The following is an 18,788-nucleotide window of genomic DNA, read 5'->3' as shown; positions in this document are numbered from 1 at the left end:
GATCTCTTGGTTATTTAGTAACGTGTTGTTTAGCCTTCATGTGTTTGTGTTTTTTACGTTATTTTTCCCTGTAACTGATTTCTAATCTCATAGCATTGTGGTCAGAACAGATGCTTGATATGATTTCAATTTTGTTAAATTTACTGAGGCTTGATTTGTGACCCAAGATGTGATCTATCCTGGAGGATATTCCGTGTGTGCTGAGAAGTGTAATCTGCTGTTTATGGATGGAATGTGCTATAACTATCAATTAAATCTATCTTGTCTACTGTGTCATTTAACGCTTGTGTTTCCTTATTAATTTTCTGTTTGCACGATCTGTCCATTGGTTTAAGTAAGGTGTTAAAAGTCCCCCACTATTATTGTGTTATTGTTGATTTCCTCTTTTAAAGCTGTTAGCAGTTGCCTTATGTATTGAGGTGCTCCTATCTTGGGTGCATATAGATTTATAATTGTTATATCTTCTTCTTGGATTGATCCCTTGATCATTATGTAGCGTCCTTCCTTGTCTCTTGTAACAAGGAAGTCTTTATTTTAAAGTCTGTTTTACCTGATGTGAGTATTGCTACTCCAGCTTTCTTCTGATTTCCATTTGCATGGAATATCTTTTTCCATCTCCTCACTTTCAGTCTGTATGGGTTCCTAGGTCTGAGGCAGGTCTCTTGTGTACAGCATATAGATGGATCTTGTTTTTGTATCTATTCAGCGAGCCTGTGTCTTTTGGTTGGAGCATTTAATCCATTCACGTTTAAGGTAATTATCGATATTATGTTCCTATTACCGTTTTCTTAATTGTTATGGGTTGGTTTTTTAGGTCCTTTTCTTCTCTTGTGTTTCCCACTTAGAGAAGTTCCTCTAGCATTTGTTGTAGAGCTGCTTTGGCGGTGCTGGATTCTCTTAGCTTTTGCTTGTCTGTGAAGCTTTTGATTTCTCTGTCGAATCTGAATGAGATCTTGGCCGGGTAGAGTAATCTTGGTTGTAGGTTCTTCCCTTTCACCATTTTAAATATGTCACGCCACTCCCTTCTGGCTTGTAGAGTTTCTGCTGAGAAATCAGCTGTTAACCTTATGAGAGTTCCCTTGTACGTTATTTTTCCCTTGTTGCTTTTTTTGTTTTGTTTTGTTTTTGCGGTACGTGGGCCTCTCACTGTTGTGGCCTCTCCCGTTGCGGAGCACAGGCTCCGGATGCACAGGCCCAGCGGCCATGGCTCACGGGCCTAGCCGCTCTGCGGCATGTGGGATCTTCCCAGACCGGGGCACGAACTCGGCAGGCGGACTCTCAACCACTGCGCCACCAGGGAAGCCCCCTTGTTGCTTTCGATAATTTTTCTTTGTCTTTAATTTTTGCCAATTTGATTACTATGTGTCTCGGCATGTTTCTCCTTGGGTTTACCTTGCCTGGGACTCTCTGCGCTTCCTGGACTTAGGTGGCTATTTCCTTTCCTATATTAGGGAAGTTTTCGACTATAATCTCTTCAAATATTTTCTCGGGTCCTTTCTCTCTCTCTTTTCTTTCTGGGACCCCTATAATGCGAATGTTGTTGCGTTTAATGTTGTCCCAGAGGTCTCTTAGGCTGTCTTCATTTCTTTTCATTCTTTTTTCTTTATTCTGTTTCGCAGCAGTGAATTCCACCATTCTGTCCTCCAGGTCACTTATCTGGTCTTCTGCCTCAGTTATTCTGCTACTGATTCCTTCTAGTGTTGTTTTCATTTCAGTTATTGTATTGTTCATCTGTTTGTTTTTTCTTTAATTCTTCTAGGTGTTTGTTCTTTAATTCTTCTAGGTCTTTGTTAAACATCTCTTGCATCTTCTCAATCTTTGCCTCCATTCTTTTTCTGAGGTCCTGGATCATCGTCACTGTCATTATTCTGAATTCTTTTTCTGGAAGGTTGCCTATCTCCACTTCATTTAGTTGTTTCTTTGGGGTTTTATCTTGTTCCTTCATCTGGTACCTAGTCCTCTGCCTTTTCATCTTTTCTATCTTTCTGTGATTGTGGTTTTTGTTCCACAGGCTGCAGGATTGTAGTTCTTCTTGCTTCTGCTCTCTGCCCTGTGGTGGATGAGGCTATCTAAGAGGCTTGTGCAGGTTTCCTGATGGGAGGGACTGGTGGTGGGTAGAGCTGGCTGTTGCTCTGGTTGGCAGAGCTCAGTAAAACTTTAATCCACTTGTCTGCTTATGGGTGGGTCTGGATTCCCTCCCTGTTGGTTGCTTGGCCTGAGGTGACCCAACTCTGGAGCCTACCCGGGCTCTTTGGTGGGGCTAATGGCAGACTCTGGGAGGGCTCACACCAAGGAGTACTTTCCAGAACTTCTGCTGCCAGTGTCCCTGTCCTCATGGTGAGACACAGCCACACACTGCCTCTGCAGGAGACCCTCCAACACTAGCAGGTAGGTCTGGTTCAGTCTCCTATGGGGTCACTGCTCCTTCCCCTGGATCCCGATGCGCACACTACTTTGTGTGTGCCCTCCAAGAGTGGCGTGTCTGTTTCTCCCAGTCCTGTCGAAGTCCTGCAATCAAATCCCGCTAGCCTTCAAAGTCTGATTCTCTAGGAATTCCTCCTCCTGTTGCCGGATCCCCAGGTTGGGAAGCCTGATGTGGGGCTCAGAACCTTCACTCCAGTGGGTGGACTTCTGTTGTATAAGTGTTCTCCAGTTTGTGAGTCACCCACCCAGCAGTTATGGCATTTGATTTTATTGTGATTGTGCCCCTCCTACCGTCTCATTGTGGCTTCTCCTTTGTCCTTGGATGTGGGGTATCCTTTTTGGTGAGTTTCAGTGTCTTCCTGTCGATGACTGTTCAACAGTTAGTTGTGATTCTGCTGTTCTCACAAGAGGGAGTGAGAGCACGTCTTTCTGCTCTGCCATCTTGAACCAATCTCTCAAAAAATTTTTTTAAATTTAGGAGCTTCCCAAGAGATCTGTTATGCAAGCCCAAGCATCCTGAATTTCCCTGTTGTCATCTACATCTTTGAGCAGGAAGCCATTGCCAACCCAGCTATGAGTTAATGACAGAGACGTAAGCAATCCCCTTTTATGAGGCAGCTTCAAACTGCCTGATCTCAGAAAGAGAGGACACTAAGCCAGATCTATTTTAATTAGGACTCATAAAAGCACTGTCTAATAGCAACCAGTGAGCAAGTCTGAGAGTTCATTTATTTCCAAAGATTAACAAAAGTGCTTTGCTTCAAGTTTAGGTCAGCATTACTTCCTACCTTTTGGTCCCATCTGCTTATTCCCCCAGAAAAATAAAGGCCTACAGTTTTCTAAAGAAAATTTCTGGGCTTCCCTGGTAGCGCAGTGGTTGAGAATCTGCTTGCTAATGCAGGGGACACGGGTTCGAGCCCTGGTCTGGGAAGATCCCACATGCCACGGAGCAACTAGGCCCGTGAGCCACAACTACTGAGCCTGCGCGTCTGGAGCCTGTGCTCCGCAACAAGAGATGCCGCAATGAGAGGCTCACACACCGCGATGAATTGTGGCCCCCGCTTGCCACAACTAGAGAAAGCCCTTGCACGGAAACAAAGACCTAACACAGCCAAAAGTAAAATAAAATAAATAAATAAAAGAAATGCATTTCCATTCTAAAAGTAAATTTCTGACTTAAAAATGACACTGCAAATATCCAAAAAGTGTAAGTCCAACATATACACAACCTCATGCCTAATGAATACATTACTAAATACTTTGTAATCATTAAAAATCAATTTACCAGTCTTCAAAACACTAGTAATAACATGAGAAAGGAGGGAAAGAGACTCATGTTCAAAGATGAAGAAAGTGCTATCCACAGGGGTTAGGTGATCTGGCTCAGGGCACAGTGGAAAAAGAAGTGGGTTCAGTTTCCTCATCTGGTTGCTCATTGCTATGGTCTACATGTTTGTGTCCCCCCAAATTCACATGTTCAAATCCTAATGCCCAATGTGATAATATTAGGAGGTGGGGCCTTTGGGGGGTGATTGGGCCTTAAGGGTGGAGCCCTCATAAATGGGATTAGCACTCTTGTAAAAGAGACCCGGCAGAGCTCCCTAGCCCCTTCTGCCATGTGAGGAAACAGTGAGAAGTCAGCAGGCTGCAACCAGGAAGACGGCCTTCACCAGAACCCAATCAGGTTGGCACCCTGATCTTGGACTTCCAGCCTCCAGAACTGTGAGAAAGAAATTACTGAAATTATAAGCCACCCAGTCCATGGTATTTTGTTATGGCAGCCATAACAGACTAAGATACCCTCTGAGGCTCATTTAGTTCTAAGAGTCTATGATTACTCTGTGAAGGAATGATGTAAGCCAGATCAGAGCTGAAAATCCCTAAACTGCTGGCTCACAGTTGCTTGACGAGTCACTACATAAGTATGTTGAAAATAAGGAAACTCAAAGTCTAATCGTGTTACACTTCAATTTAAAAGTTTCCTCAACAACAGAAACCAAAGACCTCAGGATTTTAAAACTGGGCAAAGTACTTGAACAGACATTTTCCAAAGAAGAAATGTACAATGGCCATATACAAATGGCCAATAAGCACACAAAAAGATACTCAACATCACTAATCATTAGGGAAATGAATATCAAAACCACAAGGAGATACCACCTCACACTCATTAGGATGGTTATTATCAAAAAAAAACAGAAAATAGTTCTTCAAAAAATTAAAAATAAAATCACTATATGATTCATCAATTCCACCTCTGGGTATATAGCTAAAAGAACTGAATGCAAGATCTCTTAGAGATATTTATGTAACAATGTTCATAGCAGCTTTATTCACAACAGCCAAAGAGGGAAGCAACCCAAGTGTCCAGCAAGAGATGAATGTATAAACAAAACGCGGTGCATACACACGATGCAATAGTATTCAGATTTTAAAAGGAAGGAAATTCTGACACAAGCTACAACATGGATGAATCTTGAACCTTATGCGAAGTGAAATAAGCCAGTTACAAAAGACAAATACTGTATGATTCCACTTATGAGGTTCCTAGAGTAAGTGAGTAGTCAAATTCATAAAGACAAAGTGGAATGGTGGTTACCAAGAGCTGGGGGCAGGGGAGGGAGGGGAGTTAGTGTTTAATGGGTACAGAGTTTCACTTGTGCAAGATGAAAAACTTTTGGAGATAGATGCTCGTGATGGTTACACAACAATGTTAATGTACTTATCACTACAATTATACTTAAATATTTTCCCCTTAAAAATAGAAGAAAAAACGAAAAGATGAACCTTCATTGTCTTGACTTAGGGTCCATCCAGTAACTCCCTGCAGTTTAATGACACTATCTTGTTTGAAGTTAGGAAGTTGAAATTCAGGAGCCCAAAGGCTTTTCTCTCACAGCCTGTTTGGCAAAACTACCTACTATCAATAGTTAGGGGAAAAAATTCATTAATTACACACGAACCGAGCACTTATATGCCAGGCACTCTGGTGTTTACAAAGATATATAAGGTAATACCCGGGTTCTCAAGGAGCTTAAACCAAGTAGAAAATATACATGTAGGTACACAGCTACCCTGCCATGAAGTCGAGATCACTAGGTGCCATTATGAGAAACAAGGTGCCTGTTGATTCACAAAAGTCAAGGCAAGATAGATTTGAGCCCTGAGCCACCCACAGGTAAAGATGTGGTAGGAAAAGGCAAAGGAAAGAGGAAAGATAAAGTGCTCATGTAGTCTACTGTTTTAACAGAAACAGAAAGCACGGGTAACTCACTCCTTCATACCCTGCTCAAGTCCCTCAGGCCTTACTGCTTAGTGTACCTGATCGCCAACTGCCAGTATCCATATCTCTTTGCCTAAGGGCTTCTCGAAAGCTCAGGAGGCTGCAGGGTACTCTAGGGAATGAACACTCCCTGTGAGCAGGCTCCAGCAACTCATATCCCAGCTGCCTAGATCCCAGGTAGAATAACCCTGAAGTGTGTGTTCTATACCCTTTCCCCTCAGAATCAAACTCCAATTGCCCACAGTAGTAGTTGGCTCACTAAATCATCCTTCTTTCCCCTATTTCACTTTTCCACTCCTCTGATATTTACTGCATTTCCAAATAAATTACTTGCACCTGAAACTTGAATCCAAATTAAGACACATGGGGGAGGGAACACAAAAGAACTGTGTACTAATAATTTATATATAAAACATATTTATTATTCAACAGCTCATCATTTCATGCTCTGTGTTTAAAAGAGGCTATAAAACTTCAAATAGAGAATTCCTGTTACCCTGTGCACCCCCCTCCCCAATATCTTCCCCAAACTAAACAAACAAAAAATAAATATTAAAAGAAGAGTGGGGCTTCCCTGATGGCACAGTGGTTGGGAGTCCGCCTGCTGGTGCGGGGGATGCGGGTTCGTGCCCCGGTCCAGGAGGGTCCCGTGGGCCATGGCCACTGGGCCTGCGCGTCCGGAGCCTGTGCTCCGCGGCGGGTGAGGCCGCAGCAGTGAGAGGCCCACTACCGCAAAAAAAAAAAAAAAGTGAACCAAGGCTGGGCTTATCAGAGGTTTTACTATTTCATTGCAAAGGATCAGTGCTTTCCCATTTGCTCAACTATTCACCAGGGAAAGCCATGAAAAGGTAAAAGGGGACTCCCAGACAGAAAGCTGACGCACAAGCCTTCCTTAGAAGGAAAAAAACTCCCACAGAGTTGAGGCCTCTTGGATTTAGTATGACAGCTCCAGAAATAGGTGGAAAATGAGTACCATGTACAGGCTTCCTCTCAGAGACAAGGGCAACTGCTGACCCTTTCTTCCTCTTGCAGCCACCACAAGGGAACAGCTCAGGATAATTTCCAAGGAAGGGGTCTCGACCCACTGCCGGCTAGTCAGACTGTTTAACTGTTCACACACACTGGAATCACAAAACTGCCCTGAGGAATTCATTTATGGCATTTCTTGGTTGTCTGCTGGGCCCCTTCCAACATTAAAAGTCGGCTGCCTAGGATACCGCTGAGAGAGTGAAATATTTTAAAAATGAGTTCATCCGTTTATTCATTAAACAAGTATTTACTGAATGTCTACTATGTCTACAGTGTTGGGCACTGTCCCAGAGAAAGGACTGATCAGAAAGACCCTGTCCCTACCTTCATGTGACTTACATTTTATTGGGTGGGGAGAGGAAAAGAATTTTATGCATATATAATGTGAGTGAAGAGTAAGTAGGGGAAAAAAAGTTAAAAAGAATATATGTATGTAATGTGTCCAGTGGTGGCATTACAGAGAAAAATTAAACAGCAGGTTGGGGCATGTAGGGAGTGCTGGGGGTGGTTAGTTTCATTTTATACAGGGTAGTCACAGAAGGCCTCTCTGATAATATGGCATTTTGAGTACAGCCCTGAAGGAAATGAGGGAGCAAGTTACATGGCTATCTGGGAGAAGAACAGAAGAATATTCTAGAAGGGACAGAGCTCTGGGCTATTTTAAAATACAAGGTAGGGGCGGTCCATTGGTTAAGACTCCATGCTTCCACTGCAGGGGGCACGGGTTTGATCCCTGGTTGGGGAACTGAGGATCCTGCATGCGTGTGGCAGCAGCAAACAAACAAACAAACAAATACCACCACCAACAAAAAAACCACAAGGCAGCCAAAGGAGCTCTTTTTCTTTTCTTTTTTCTTTTCTCTCCCTCCATCCCTCCCTTCCTCTCTTTCCTTCTTCCTTTATCTCTCTTTCTTTTTTTCTCTCCCTCCTCCCCTCCCTTCCCTTTCTTTCTTTTTAAACCTTTGCAGAAATAAACATCATTTCAAGTGGACTGAGTCCAAAGATACATTTAACATCATCAGAGCAGCTGGAAAGATTCCTCTCCTCCCAGTTGAAGGAGGCTGAAGCCTCTGACTGAGGGGTGAGTGACAAATTAAAAACTCACTTCAGGGGGTTTCCCTGGTGGTGCAGTGGTTAAGAATCCGCCTGCCAATGTAGGGGACAAGGGTTTGAACCCTGGTCCGGGAAGATCCCACATGCCGCGGAGCAACGAAGCCCATGCACCACAACTACTGAGCCTGCGCTCTAGAGCCCACGAGCCACAACTACTGAAGCCGGCGTGCCTAGAGCCCGAGCTCCTCAACAAGAGAAGCCACCGCAATGAGAAGCCCGCACACTGCAAAGAAGAGTAGCCCCCGCTCACTGCAACCAGAGAAAGCCCACGTGCAGCAACAAAGACCCAATGCAGCCAAAAGTAAAATATAAATAAATTAATTAAAAAAAAAAAACCAACTCACTTCACATGAGTGTTTCACCTTGTATCCTCACAGAGATAGATGGGGCAGGGCTCCGAATGAGAAAGAATGTTTTAGGGAGTCCATTGTCTAGGCAATAGAAGCCCCATTTCCCCAAATGCTTTGAGGTATGGGGGATAGGAGGAGGTAGGAGACCCACAGCCTACTTCAGATCAGAGAGTGGAAGACATACTTAATTTTAACTTGGCTTTGTGGGTAAGATGCGTGATACCAATGCAAAAATGAGCATAAGTTGTTGTGTGGATCCACACCATCCACAATCCTTCCCAGCTGGCCACAAAGGTTAAAGGTTGGTTACACTCTAACCCCATCTCTCACTGTTCATTCATTCCGTAGCCCAAGAGGGCAGCCTGTTTACTGATCTTGATGCAGCCCAGTCATCTTAAGTAGAGCTAACCTAAAGCCAGTGCATTTTATCTAATCCACTGTCAGTATGGAGATATTAATTTGTTCAAGCACAGGGACAGAGCAACAACTGCTCCTCTTAATAGATTTCAAGGAACTACCACCATGACCACCAACAACGACCAAAAAGAAAAAAAAACCAACCCCCCCCCATATTAGCACCCTGTCACTATCTTATTTGCCCACATGTCCTCTGTCAATCTATTAACCTTTAGAGAAAACAGTCACATAATACTCCCTACTCTGGTAGACTGCTGTAATGCCCAGCGTCCCCTCCAAGAACTCCTGAAACCAAAAAAATGCCTCCCACTTCTTACCCACCCGAAATCCATGTTAAAAAGAGGAAAAAGTTCTAGCATGCAGGAGGAACAGACCATCTACTGATATACTCCAAAAATAACCCAGAATATGTCTTAGGTTCTTTGCTAACAGAGAAATCTCTTTCTGCTCAATTTCTCCGCTCCACTTCTCTAAGTAAAATATATGTATATGATATGTGTGTGTAAGTGTGTGTGCACAGCAGTTAATATTCCCCAATATCTGCTGATGGAGAAAGAGATATATCAATCAGCTATTATTCACTGAGTACCGATCAATTTACACAGTTCTCTCTAAGGTTCCTCCCATAGTAACTGATTAATTATTCTCCAGTAAATGGCACGCCTGTCTAATTAACTGTATTGAATAGGATAGAAAAACCAGATGGCTCTCTAGCCTGGATCAGCAACAGCAGAAATTGCTATTTAACATTTAAATCAAACACAGCTCTCATTTCTCCCTGACCTTTGTCAGAAGGGGAAAAAAAAATGTGACTGAACCATTTTGTGATGTGCCCTCTATAAGATTATTTTCAGTAAAAGGTTTGCCAATTGGTATATAATATACCTTTGATCATATCTCTTATACCCAGAGCCTGTCACAAATACTATCCAAAGCAAACAGGAAAAGTTTTCTTTGGAAATGGCCAAAGCCATAGGTTTATCTGATTTTATTTGTGGTCAGAGAAAATACAATTCCATTGGCTACCAATAAAAGCACACAAATATGCATACCCATAAGATTAACACTATTTTTTGCATGTGAAGTTTCACGTGATTTTTGCTTCTTTGGATCATTTGCCATTTCAGCTCCACTAGGCTCCTGGATTCTTTGGTTTATTAAAATAACTAACTTTTATGGGTTCTGAGTAGGAAAAATTCTATTAATAATAATAAAAAAGTTCCATAAACACAGCCAATAACTGTCAAATAATCAGTAGGGAAGAAATTAAAAAAATGCTCTAAATCTCTAACAGCTGCTTGTAACAAAGTAGGCTGCATTACTTAAAGATGAATCTCTGTTTGGCAAAACTCTTTTGGAAACCTGGGCAAGATGAGGGGTCATCAACCAAATGGCCTTCAACAATCAATTTCTCCTCTGTGGGCCTTAGTTTTTATACTTGGGGACTGGGAAGTGGGGAGATGGCATCACTCATTTCAGTCTGCAAATATGTATTTATATTGTTTATTCAAGCAAAGGTCTCCAGTCTTTCAGAGGAAGGAATATTATTTCCCTTTTCCCTTTTTTTAAGATACCCCAAAATGAGGTAAAGCTACTTAAACACTGCAAGGAGAATGGGGCAGGTAGAGCAGGTTATACTCTGTGCCCATCATTAATATCTACCAGGGATTTCCTAGTGAAGCCCAAACTCCTAGTCAGGAACTATATATTAAAGGAGCATTGCCATGTTGTATCACCAGATCACATCAATTCCATTTGTTCCTAAGAGGAAATCAGGTCACCTAGTGGTCCTTTTCAGCTTAACAATTGAAAACCAGACTATATCTAGCAGGTGTGCATATACTCCAAAACCTTGTAAGCTTTCTAAGTTCTACATCAGTAAATGAACTAAAAGATGGTTTAATCCTTGAGTAAAATCTTAATCCAGGATTGCTAATACCTGAAATCCCTAGTTTTCAGGAATTCCATAAACTCCTTAATATTACATGCAAAACGATGTGCATATGTACATTTTTCTGAAATGGTGTTCAAAGCTTTTAGACTTTCGAAGAGGTTCAGGAGTCAAAAAGATTTACAAATAGCTGATTTAATAAACAAGTTATTTTCATGCTACCTTCTCTTTATAAAGTAAAGAGTGTCCTAAAATATTCACCTAAAAAATACATACAACAAGGAATTCCTCTGCCATAACTGTGTTCAGCTCTTCCTCATCAGCCCATGGAAGAGGCTATTGCCGCTTGATCTGAAAACACAGGTGGCAGCAGGTCTATGAGGAAGAGGGTACAATCATAGGCAATGGACTGAGCCTAGTCCTGGTTCAGCTACTGATTAGATCTGCAGTTTCAAACTACTCTAGACCTTAGTTTCACATGGAGATGAAACCTGTTCAACTATACCCAAAGGTTGCTGGGAGGATTAGTATGACATGAAAGTGCTTAGAAGCTAAAGAGCAAAAAATATATAAAAGAAAGGCAAGGAGAAGAAGAAAAAGTTAAAGATACAAAGCAAGTCAAAGGATAGAATCTGAGAGTTGCATCTCCCCTACTAAAGGTGTGCATTTATTTCAGGAGAACATATGGCATGCCAGGCCCCCACGTGAGCTTAATCAGGGCTGCATGGAGTTATTAGGAAAAAAAAAAAAGCGGAGTTATAACTTTCTAGGTTCCTTTACTGGCCTGGAGTGCACTTCCTGGTGAATTCCTACACCTCTATTATACCCGTATAATGTCAACACAGAAAGGTTGAGTGGTGACGTAATGTCTGAGGCCAAGCCATGTATTCAAGGCCGTTTTGTTGGATTCACAGTGTACAAGTCAGCTCTTTTCTCCAGGGGATGAGATATGATGATTTAATTATCATGATTTTAGGGGTCTGCCATCTGTCAAGTTCAAGAGAAAGACCTCTGTAAGTGATCCCAATGTTCAGACACTCCAGGGCTCAGCCCTTTCAAGAAAACTTTATTATTCTTTCTCCTTCCTTCCCTATCCGACTTTCGGCAAGATGTAGGGATTACCAGGCCAGGTGTTAGATGAGACTAACGAAAGAGAAGACTTAAATTACCACACTGTCCATTTCCAGGCCACACAAACCAGTTAGCCTGAAAGACTTATTTCCCAGAAGCCTGAGGTGCTCTGCTGGACTCTCGCAATCTAGGGCAAGAGCCATTTAAGGAATTGTGAAAGAAAGGGAACAAAAGCTGGGTGCTGTCTTACAAGTGTGTGCCAGAAAAGCTAGCAGGTGGAAAATTGGCCTTCTTTTTTAACCCTGTTAAGAGATTGGCTCACTAAGTATACAGAGGGGAGTGTGAAACTTGGGAGCCAGAATGTACCTAGTCAGGCTTCAGAGAGAAAATGAAAAACAAAAAAATCCAAGTATGATACAAAAGCAAGGAGGAGAACCTTTGGGTTCAGGCAGCCTCGAGGAAGGAATGCTGTTTGTTGTTTTACTAAAAGATTCCTCACTATACTGCAAGATTAGAAGATGGGCTGCCTTTAAAAAAAAAAAAGTTAAGGCTTTATTTGGGGCTAATTGTTCCTGTTGATGCCCAATCAATCTGATGTCACTCATGTCACCTTATCTGATGATAGAAGTTATCGAACTTGAATAAGATTATACTAGCAATAAACAAACCACGTATTCTTAGCCAAAAGTGGGGATGACAGAGTGTATATACAGGGGTTTGAATGAAAATCTCAAAGAGGGTATGAACTGGCAGTCACGTGAATGTGTCTACCGCAGCATCTGGCACACAGCAGATGCTCAGTAAATATCTGCTTTCTTATTTTATAAGATGGAGGGGATGAAAAGGCATGAAGTTAGGAAGGGTTCAGTAGGAAACAGGAAAAAGGAATGTGTCTCCACTCACCTATGAATTAGTGACAGACCATGAAACTAAACATGACAGAAAAACATCCTGCTGAAGCACAGAGGTTTGAAACTGGTGGCTCTAATAAAGAATAGGTGTTATGGTTCACAGGTTTGTTTAATTCATACAATGAAGTATGAATTTGCTGCAATACTAAAAAACCAGGAAACTTCACGTAACAAATCTTTACTTCTGGCTTCCCTCGAAAAAACCAAAGGCCCTCCTGGCAGCAATGGGCTGAAGCTGCGTCAAAGCTTCATTTATACGGCATTCACTCAGATTTAGGATGGGGTGGGCTCTCCAGCTGGCCACGGTCCCCACTACTCACTAATGTTTACTTCTAGCCCAACTCACTCATTTTTGCTGCTTGCCTTGCTTCAGGCATTACGTTGTGACCTTCTGTATAGTGAAAAGGAGTCTCCACTGAGAGCTCAAAAATCTGGGTTCTAGTCCTACTCAAACTTGTACATGTCTTAACTTGTATACCTACCCTCTCTAATCCTGTTTTCTCATCTGTAAAAGGAGGGGTTGTACAAAATGATCTCTAATAGCTCTATAATTAGAATTGATCTACAATGGTGGCAATGTGTATGGGGAAGACACAAAGTAGGCTCAGTCGGTTTTATGCTTTATTCTGATCTTGAAATGTTAGTTTCATTTTGGGGCTAATGAATTACTTAGTGAACCTAGAACAGTCTTATAGGAAGTACAGGCTCTCTGGCATAATGGTTTGATTTGTGTGGACTGAGTAATAGTGTAATTAAAAGCCAGAAGACTGTCTCAGATAGATAGGTTGCTTACTGCCTTTCTTGACCATGTTCATTCCTATTATGGAAATTCGCAGATTCCTCTCTGGGATGGTTACTTACCCAGCCTATGACTAAATGAAGAGTTCCAGAGCACAGAGCCTCGGGCTGTGGGCGTACTCAAAGCATACAAGAAAAAGATCAAATATAAAGACCGATATAAGGAAAGGGTAGGCTTTGGAATTTGAAAGCAGCTAAAAAGATCCTGTCTGAATCAGTCAAAGAATATACCTATCGGTCCTGCAGATCATACTGTAACTGTGGCAGCTGCTGCTTTAGCCCTGAGTGTGGAAAGTCAGAGCCCATAAATCACCTTTGAGAGACATGTTTCAGGAATGAGACAATAATTTTGGCCTCCTATGCTACACTTAGAAAGTATAAGCTCAGTAGATTAGTTTCACTGAAAATCCATTATTTAATTCATCCTCCTAAAGCTCCTGGAAGTTGAGCAGAAAAACAGGTACTTATCAATCCTGACTTACAGTTATACAAGGCTTAGGCCTGGAAAGCTAAAAACCACACATTGACCAAAGTACTCAAGATTCACTTCAACAAATATTTATTGTGCTCTCAGTGTGCCAGGCATTGGAGACAAGATAATGATGAATTAGCTACATTTCTTAGTCCCTAAGAAGTGAAGAAAACAGCCAAACATAAATCTCTGTACTTCCTATTCCCTAGGTTATATACTTCTGATAATCTATATAGGGAATATAAATAGACTTTAACTCTGAAATGGATTTGAAGTTAGACTCAATGACTTCCCATCCTCCTCTATCCATGGCAAACCACTTATCCCAACCAAAAAGCAGTCTAGTTTGTCAGAAAGGATATATTACCCACAAACTTTTCCCATAGGACAAAAATCATACATAATAGTCAAATCTGAATAGAGAAAATCAAAAGCCATTCAATGTTTTTACCATTATATATAACCTGAAAGGCCAAAACAACTACATCTTGTCAATGTACATAACCAGGACCACCACAAAACACCTTGTGTGGCTCTGCCTATGGCAGTATCTGTACCTGTCCCCCCGTATCTCAAAGTGGGTAATTATAACCTAGGTCAAAAGTTCTCAATCAGGGGCAATGTCTGGGGACATTTTTGGTTGTCTGGGTGACAGCTGGGGGAGATGATACTGGCATCTAGTGGGGAGAGGCCAGGGATGCTGCTAATTATCCTACAATGCACAGGACAGCCCCACAAAATAAAGAATTATCTGACCAAAATGTTGACAGTGCCAAGGTGGAGAAACCATGGCCTATGTGCTCTTACATATTGGTTAGAGGCCTTTGTTCTGGGTCTTTTTTTTTTTTTTGTGGTACGCGGGCCTCTCACTGCTGTGGCCTCTCCCGTTGCGGAGCACAGGCTCCAGATGTGCAGGCTCAGCGGCCATGGCTCACGGGCCCAGCCGCTCCGTGGCATGTGGGATCTTCCCGGACCGGGGCACGAACCCGTGTCCCCTGCATCGGCAGGCGGACTCTCAACCACTGCGCCACCAGGGAAGCCCTGTTCTGGGTCTTTTAAGGACTCCATGCAGGCAGGCTCTGGCTGCTAACATAGGAACTAAAAGAAAATACAACATCCATTCTCCTTCACCTCTTTCTCCTTTCTCTCAGGGCCTGTGTCTCTGGTAATAAAACCTAATAAACCACTACATTTCTACATTTAGTGCCTGCTCTTTATTGCTCAATGAAATAAAATCATATGCATAAGAGGTTGACATGACAGAAGACAGAAAATCAACAAAAGCAAGGAGGAAAGGTAGACAGGGAGGCAGGGGCTTGGTTGTCATTTCCATAGCTATATGAAACTAAATCAACCATTCTGCAGAACAAAAAATAACCTATTCTGTTGTGAGTCACATCATCTCTAGAAACTGCTTCTTTCTACCCAAGAAACAAACTGTCTATAAAAACTAAGTCTATCAGGCATTGTGGCCTCTCCAAGGAGATATCGCTTATATAACTGAAGCCACCTAGTGGTTTTAAGTGTAGATTGCAGCTAAGTAGGCCCTAGGACTCTGACAAATATAAATTCTGAATTTAGATATATATTCTCTATTTATAAAAGGGGAAATTCCTAGCCTGGACAACTTAAAAGATATTCTCAGTTTCTTTAACATGCAACTCAAGTAAAAAAGCATTTATTGTGCTCCTACTACATATGCTAATCTTTAAGCTATGATGTCGGGGAGCCTCTACCTCAGCTAGGGAGAAAAACCCCAGCTACTGCCTTCAAAAAGCAGGGTCTTCACAAGTTCTCAAAGAACTGTTTCTTTTATGCCCCTTGCCCACAAGTAACTTTAAAGCAGTGGAGTACAGCATGTGAGAATTATATGTCAAAGTTTAACATAGTTGATGGATCCAAAGCGAACACTAAGAATTAGCAAGACTAAGGTTTCTATTTTTCCAATCTAGATGTGAAACGGCAATAAGATTTATTGTGTTTGAGAAGAAAAAAAAAAATTATCCATTTATTTGATCAATCTTACTTTATATTTGTTTTTACTCAGCTTGATTACTCAGACCAGTCCAACTGATCCATTCACTGACACCCACTTCAGAACTCTATGGCCAAGAGAGACAGGTATAGCAAAGGTATAGGTATGTTTCTAAACTGCCAGCTCTAAGTCAACATCAGTATCTCGATTCCCAGTAAGACTGTGAAAAGGCTGGAAACTCACAGCTTGGGCTCTCCTTCCCAGTTGTGATACTGGCAATAAAAAGGAAAAACGTCAGCATCTGGCTTCCTCTCAAACAAAGCTGCTCAGCCCATTTCATCCAAGAAAAAGGTGCCATTCCAAGGGACTATTCAGGATGTGTGTCTCTTGGAGGGTACTTACAGTGTTTCATACATCATTGTGTTTCACTGATACAAAAAAAAAGGTGTCTTTTTTTGGCAGGCTAATTTTCCATGGACTTCCTCCTTTCTTTTGAAATGACACACTCTTAGAATCTTAAAGTCTGTTCACAAACTTGGCAGAGCTAGGTTGCTCAGAACCATATTGTGGTTTATGGTGTGTGCCTCATACATATTACCCAAAGGCAGCTCTGATGGAAAAACTCACTATTAAGCCAGAATGTCTCCAGACACTTATTGTTTCCCCTCAACTGTTTCTACCTGACATGGCTAAAGAGAAATAAAGACCAGTACAGAAAGAACAATCTGAGAGGAAAGCATGAGTGTGGGATGCAGGCGGCAGAAGGCACTTACCTGGTCACGATCTCCTGCAAAACAGCAGCTTTTCATGGTACATGAGTTGAAGTAACCCTGATTGTCAAACTGGAACACAGGCAGGCGGGAGTGGATGTCATAGAGCACAGGGGGCAGGCGACGTCTCAGGGCCAGGAGCTGGGTCCCGTTGCTGTTGAATCGCACACTCATGGCACTTTGGAGGGACAGGTTGCCCCCATAGCGCAGGAGAGAACTGGAAGGCAGAAAGCACAGGGTTCAGGCATGAGGCGGGCTGGACCAGAGTCTGCAAAAAACACTGCATTTTGTACCAGGACCTCCTGTCAGGCTTGCACATCTGAATTTTGGTAGAAAGTTGTTTTTATGCAGTGGGCTAGAAGGTAATAAAGAGGACGGGGATGACTCCTTGATTACATTAAAGCAAGTTATTTAACCTGGTGGTTCCCCTCTTCAATCTCTGAAAGGCAAATTACCAGTAAATTTATAGGAAAAGGATAATACAAGCATCTTGAAAGAAGAGACATATTAAAATGATTAGTTCTTTTATTTACCAGAGCTACATACGCAAATAGATACTTGTCAAGACCCTGGGAAGTCAGTGGTGTCCACACTAACTGGCTAATCATGGATGGTATTTAAGGAATATATTTGTCCTTTGAATTAGAGATACAAGAACCATCAGCCAAAACAAGATATTCTAGTTTATTCTGGATTTTTAAAAAGACAATAATCACTTTATTGCTTACACATTTATTTTTGAATTTTCAATCTGTTTAGAGAATTTTTATATTCCATATGGCACAACTCAAGAATAAGTATTAAAGAAAATTTTAAATTAAACACAGAGCAAGCAGTTACAACAATTAGAAAAGCAAGATGACTTGTTTCCCTTTACAATTCCCAAAGAGTTTATATTTAGCTTTAAAATATACTTTGGCTAATATATATAATTCCATTTATCCACCTTCTACTAGAGAGTGGTATGATCTGGTTCACGCAGTATTCTTCTGTAGTTTCATAATGTTCATAACATTTTTTAAAAGTCACACAGTATGGTTCCAAATAATTTATTTTGATGACTCAGAAGATACTTACAATGTGTTAACTAGGATGGCAGTGAACATTAACAATTATACAGTACTAAGTAACAAATGGTGTGTGTTTTAACTTTCTAGTAGTCAGGCTCCTTGATTATGATTACCCGGACACTATTTTATTATAGAGGGATGACGGTTCATTGTCCATGTCAACCAACTTTTCTTTCTTTAATTCTTGGAACACGAAATTACTGGTAAGAAAGTGAGATTAAGTATATGCACTGGAGGGACGTCCCTGGTGGTGCAGTGGTTAAGAATCTGCCTGCCAATGCAGGGGATGCAGGTTCGAGCCCTGGTCCAGGTAGATCCCACATGCCATGGAGCAACTAAGCCTGTGTACCACAACTACTGAGCCTGAGCTCTAGAGCCTGCAAGCCACAACTACTGAGCCCGCACGCCACAACTACTGAAGCCCGTATGCCTTGAGCCTGTGTTCTGCAACAAGAGAAGCCACTGCAATGAGAAGCCCACACACTGCAATGAAGAGTAGCCCCCGCTCACCGCAACTAGAGAAAGCCCATGCGCAGCAGCGAAGACCCAACGCAGCCAAAAATAAATAAACAAATTTATTTTTAAAAAAGTATATGCATTGGAGAATGCTATAGAAATGAGGGCCACATCAGTGCTATTAACTCACTCTGCTTCACAAGACACCGTGGTCATGAAAAGAGATTCTAGTAATGTGAGAAAAAAAGTTTATAAATTTAGGGAATCAGAGCTGGAAAGGGTCTTGAGATACATAAATTAGAGCCTGCCAGACTTATTTGAAACATTTTTAAGGAAGAAGTTTTAATAGCATTTTACCAAGTGAAAACTTAAAGAGCTATATGTTACCAGAAGAAATTTAACACTGAATGAATATAACACATTTTCTTTTCTTTCTTTTCTGGCAAGAGAGTGATGGAGAAGTTTAAGGGGACAAGAAAGGAGATATCTCAAAAACAAAACTAAACTGAACCAAAAAACAAAAACAAAACCTGTAAACAACCAAAAGAGGAAAAAAAAAGGAATTAAAAGTAATTTACAATTATAATAGTGTCTATAGGTTTTATAGAGAATAAATTACTCCTGCTATTAGTGTTAGCATGTTTGACCATTTGACATAATTGAATTCACAACTCTGGTTTTTTCAACATGCTGTTGTATTAACCATAAATCCAAGAAGTCATCTTTTCTCTGAAACTCTGATATTAATTTTGGTTCTG

General features: G+C 41.5%; 1 protein-coding gene across 1 annotated transcript in view; it reads right to left on the bottom strand.

Moving 5' to 3' along the window:
• The window catches only part of DCAF5 (DDB1 and CUL4 associated factor 5), a 97,299-nt gene that overhangs the window by 27,610 nt on the left and 50,901 nt on the right, over nucleotides 1-18,788 (bottom strand). The window contains exon 6 of the mRNA XM_060004345.1: nucleotides 16,508-16,721. Within this exon, the coding sequence (XP_059860328.1) occupies nucleotides 16,508-16,721 (214 nt within the window). The remainder of the gene's footprint in view (nucleotides 1-16,507; nucleotides 16,722-18,788) is intronic.

Source organism: Delphinus delphis, chromosome 2 (assembly GCF_949987515.2).
Source record: "Delphinus delphis chromosome 2, mDelDel1.2, whole genome shotgun sequence".
In the NCBI taxonomy this organism is placed as follows: domain Eukaryota; kingdom Metazoa; phylum Chordata; class Mammalia; order Artiodactyla; family Delphinidae; genus Delphinus; species Delphinus delphis.
Note: the sequence above shows the minus strand (reverse complement) of the source record. Positions and strands in the feature narration are given on the sequence as shown.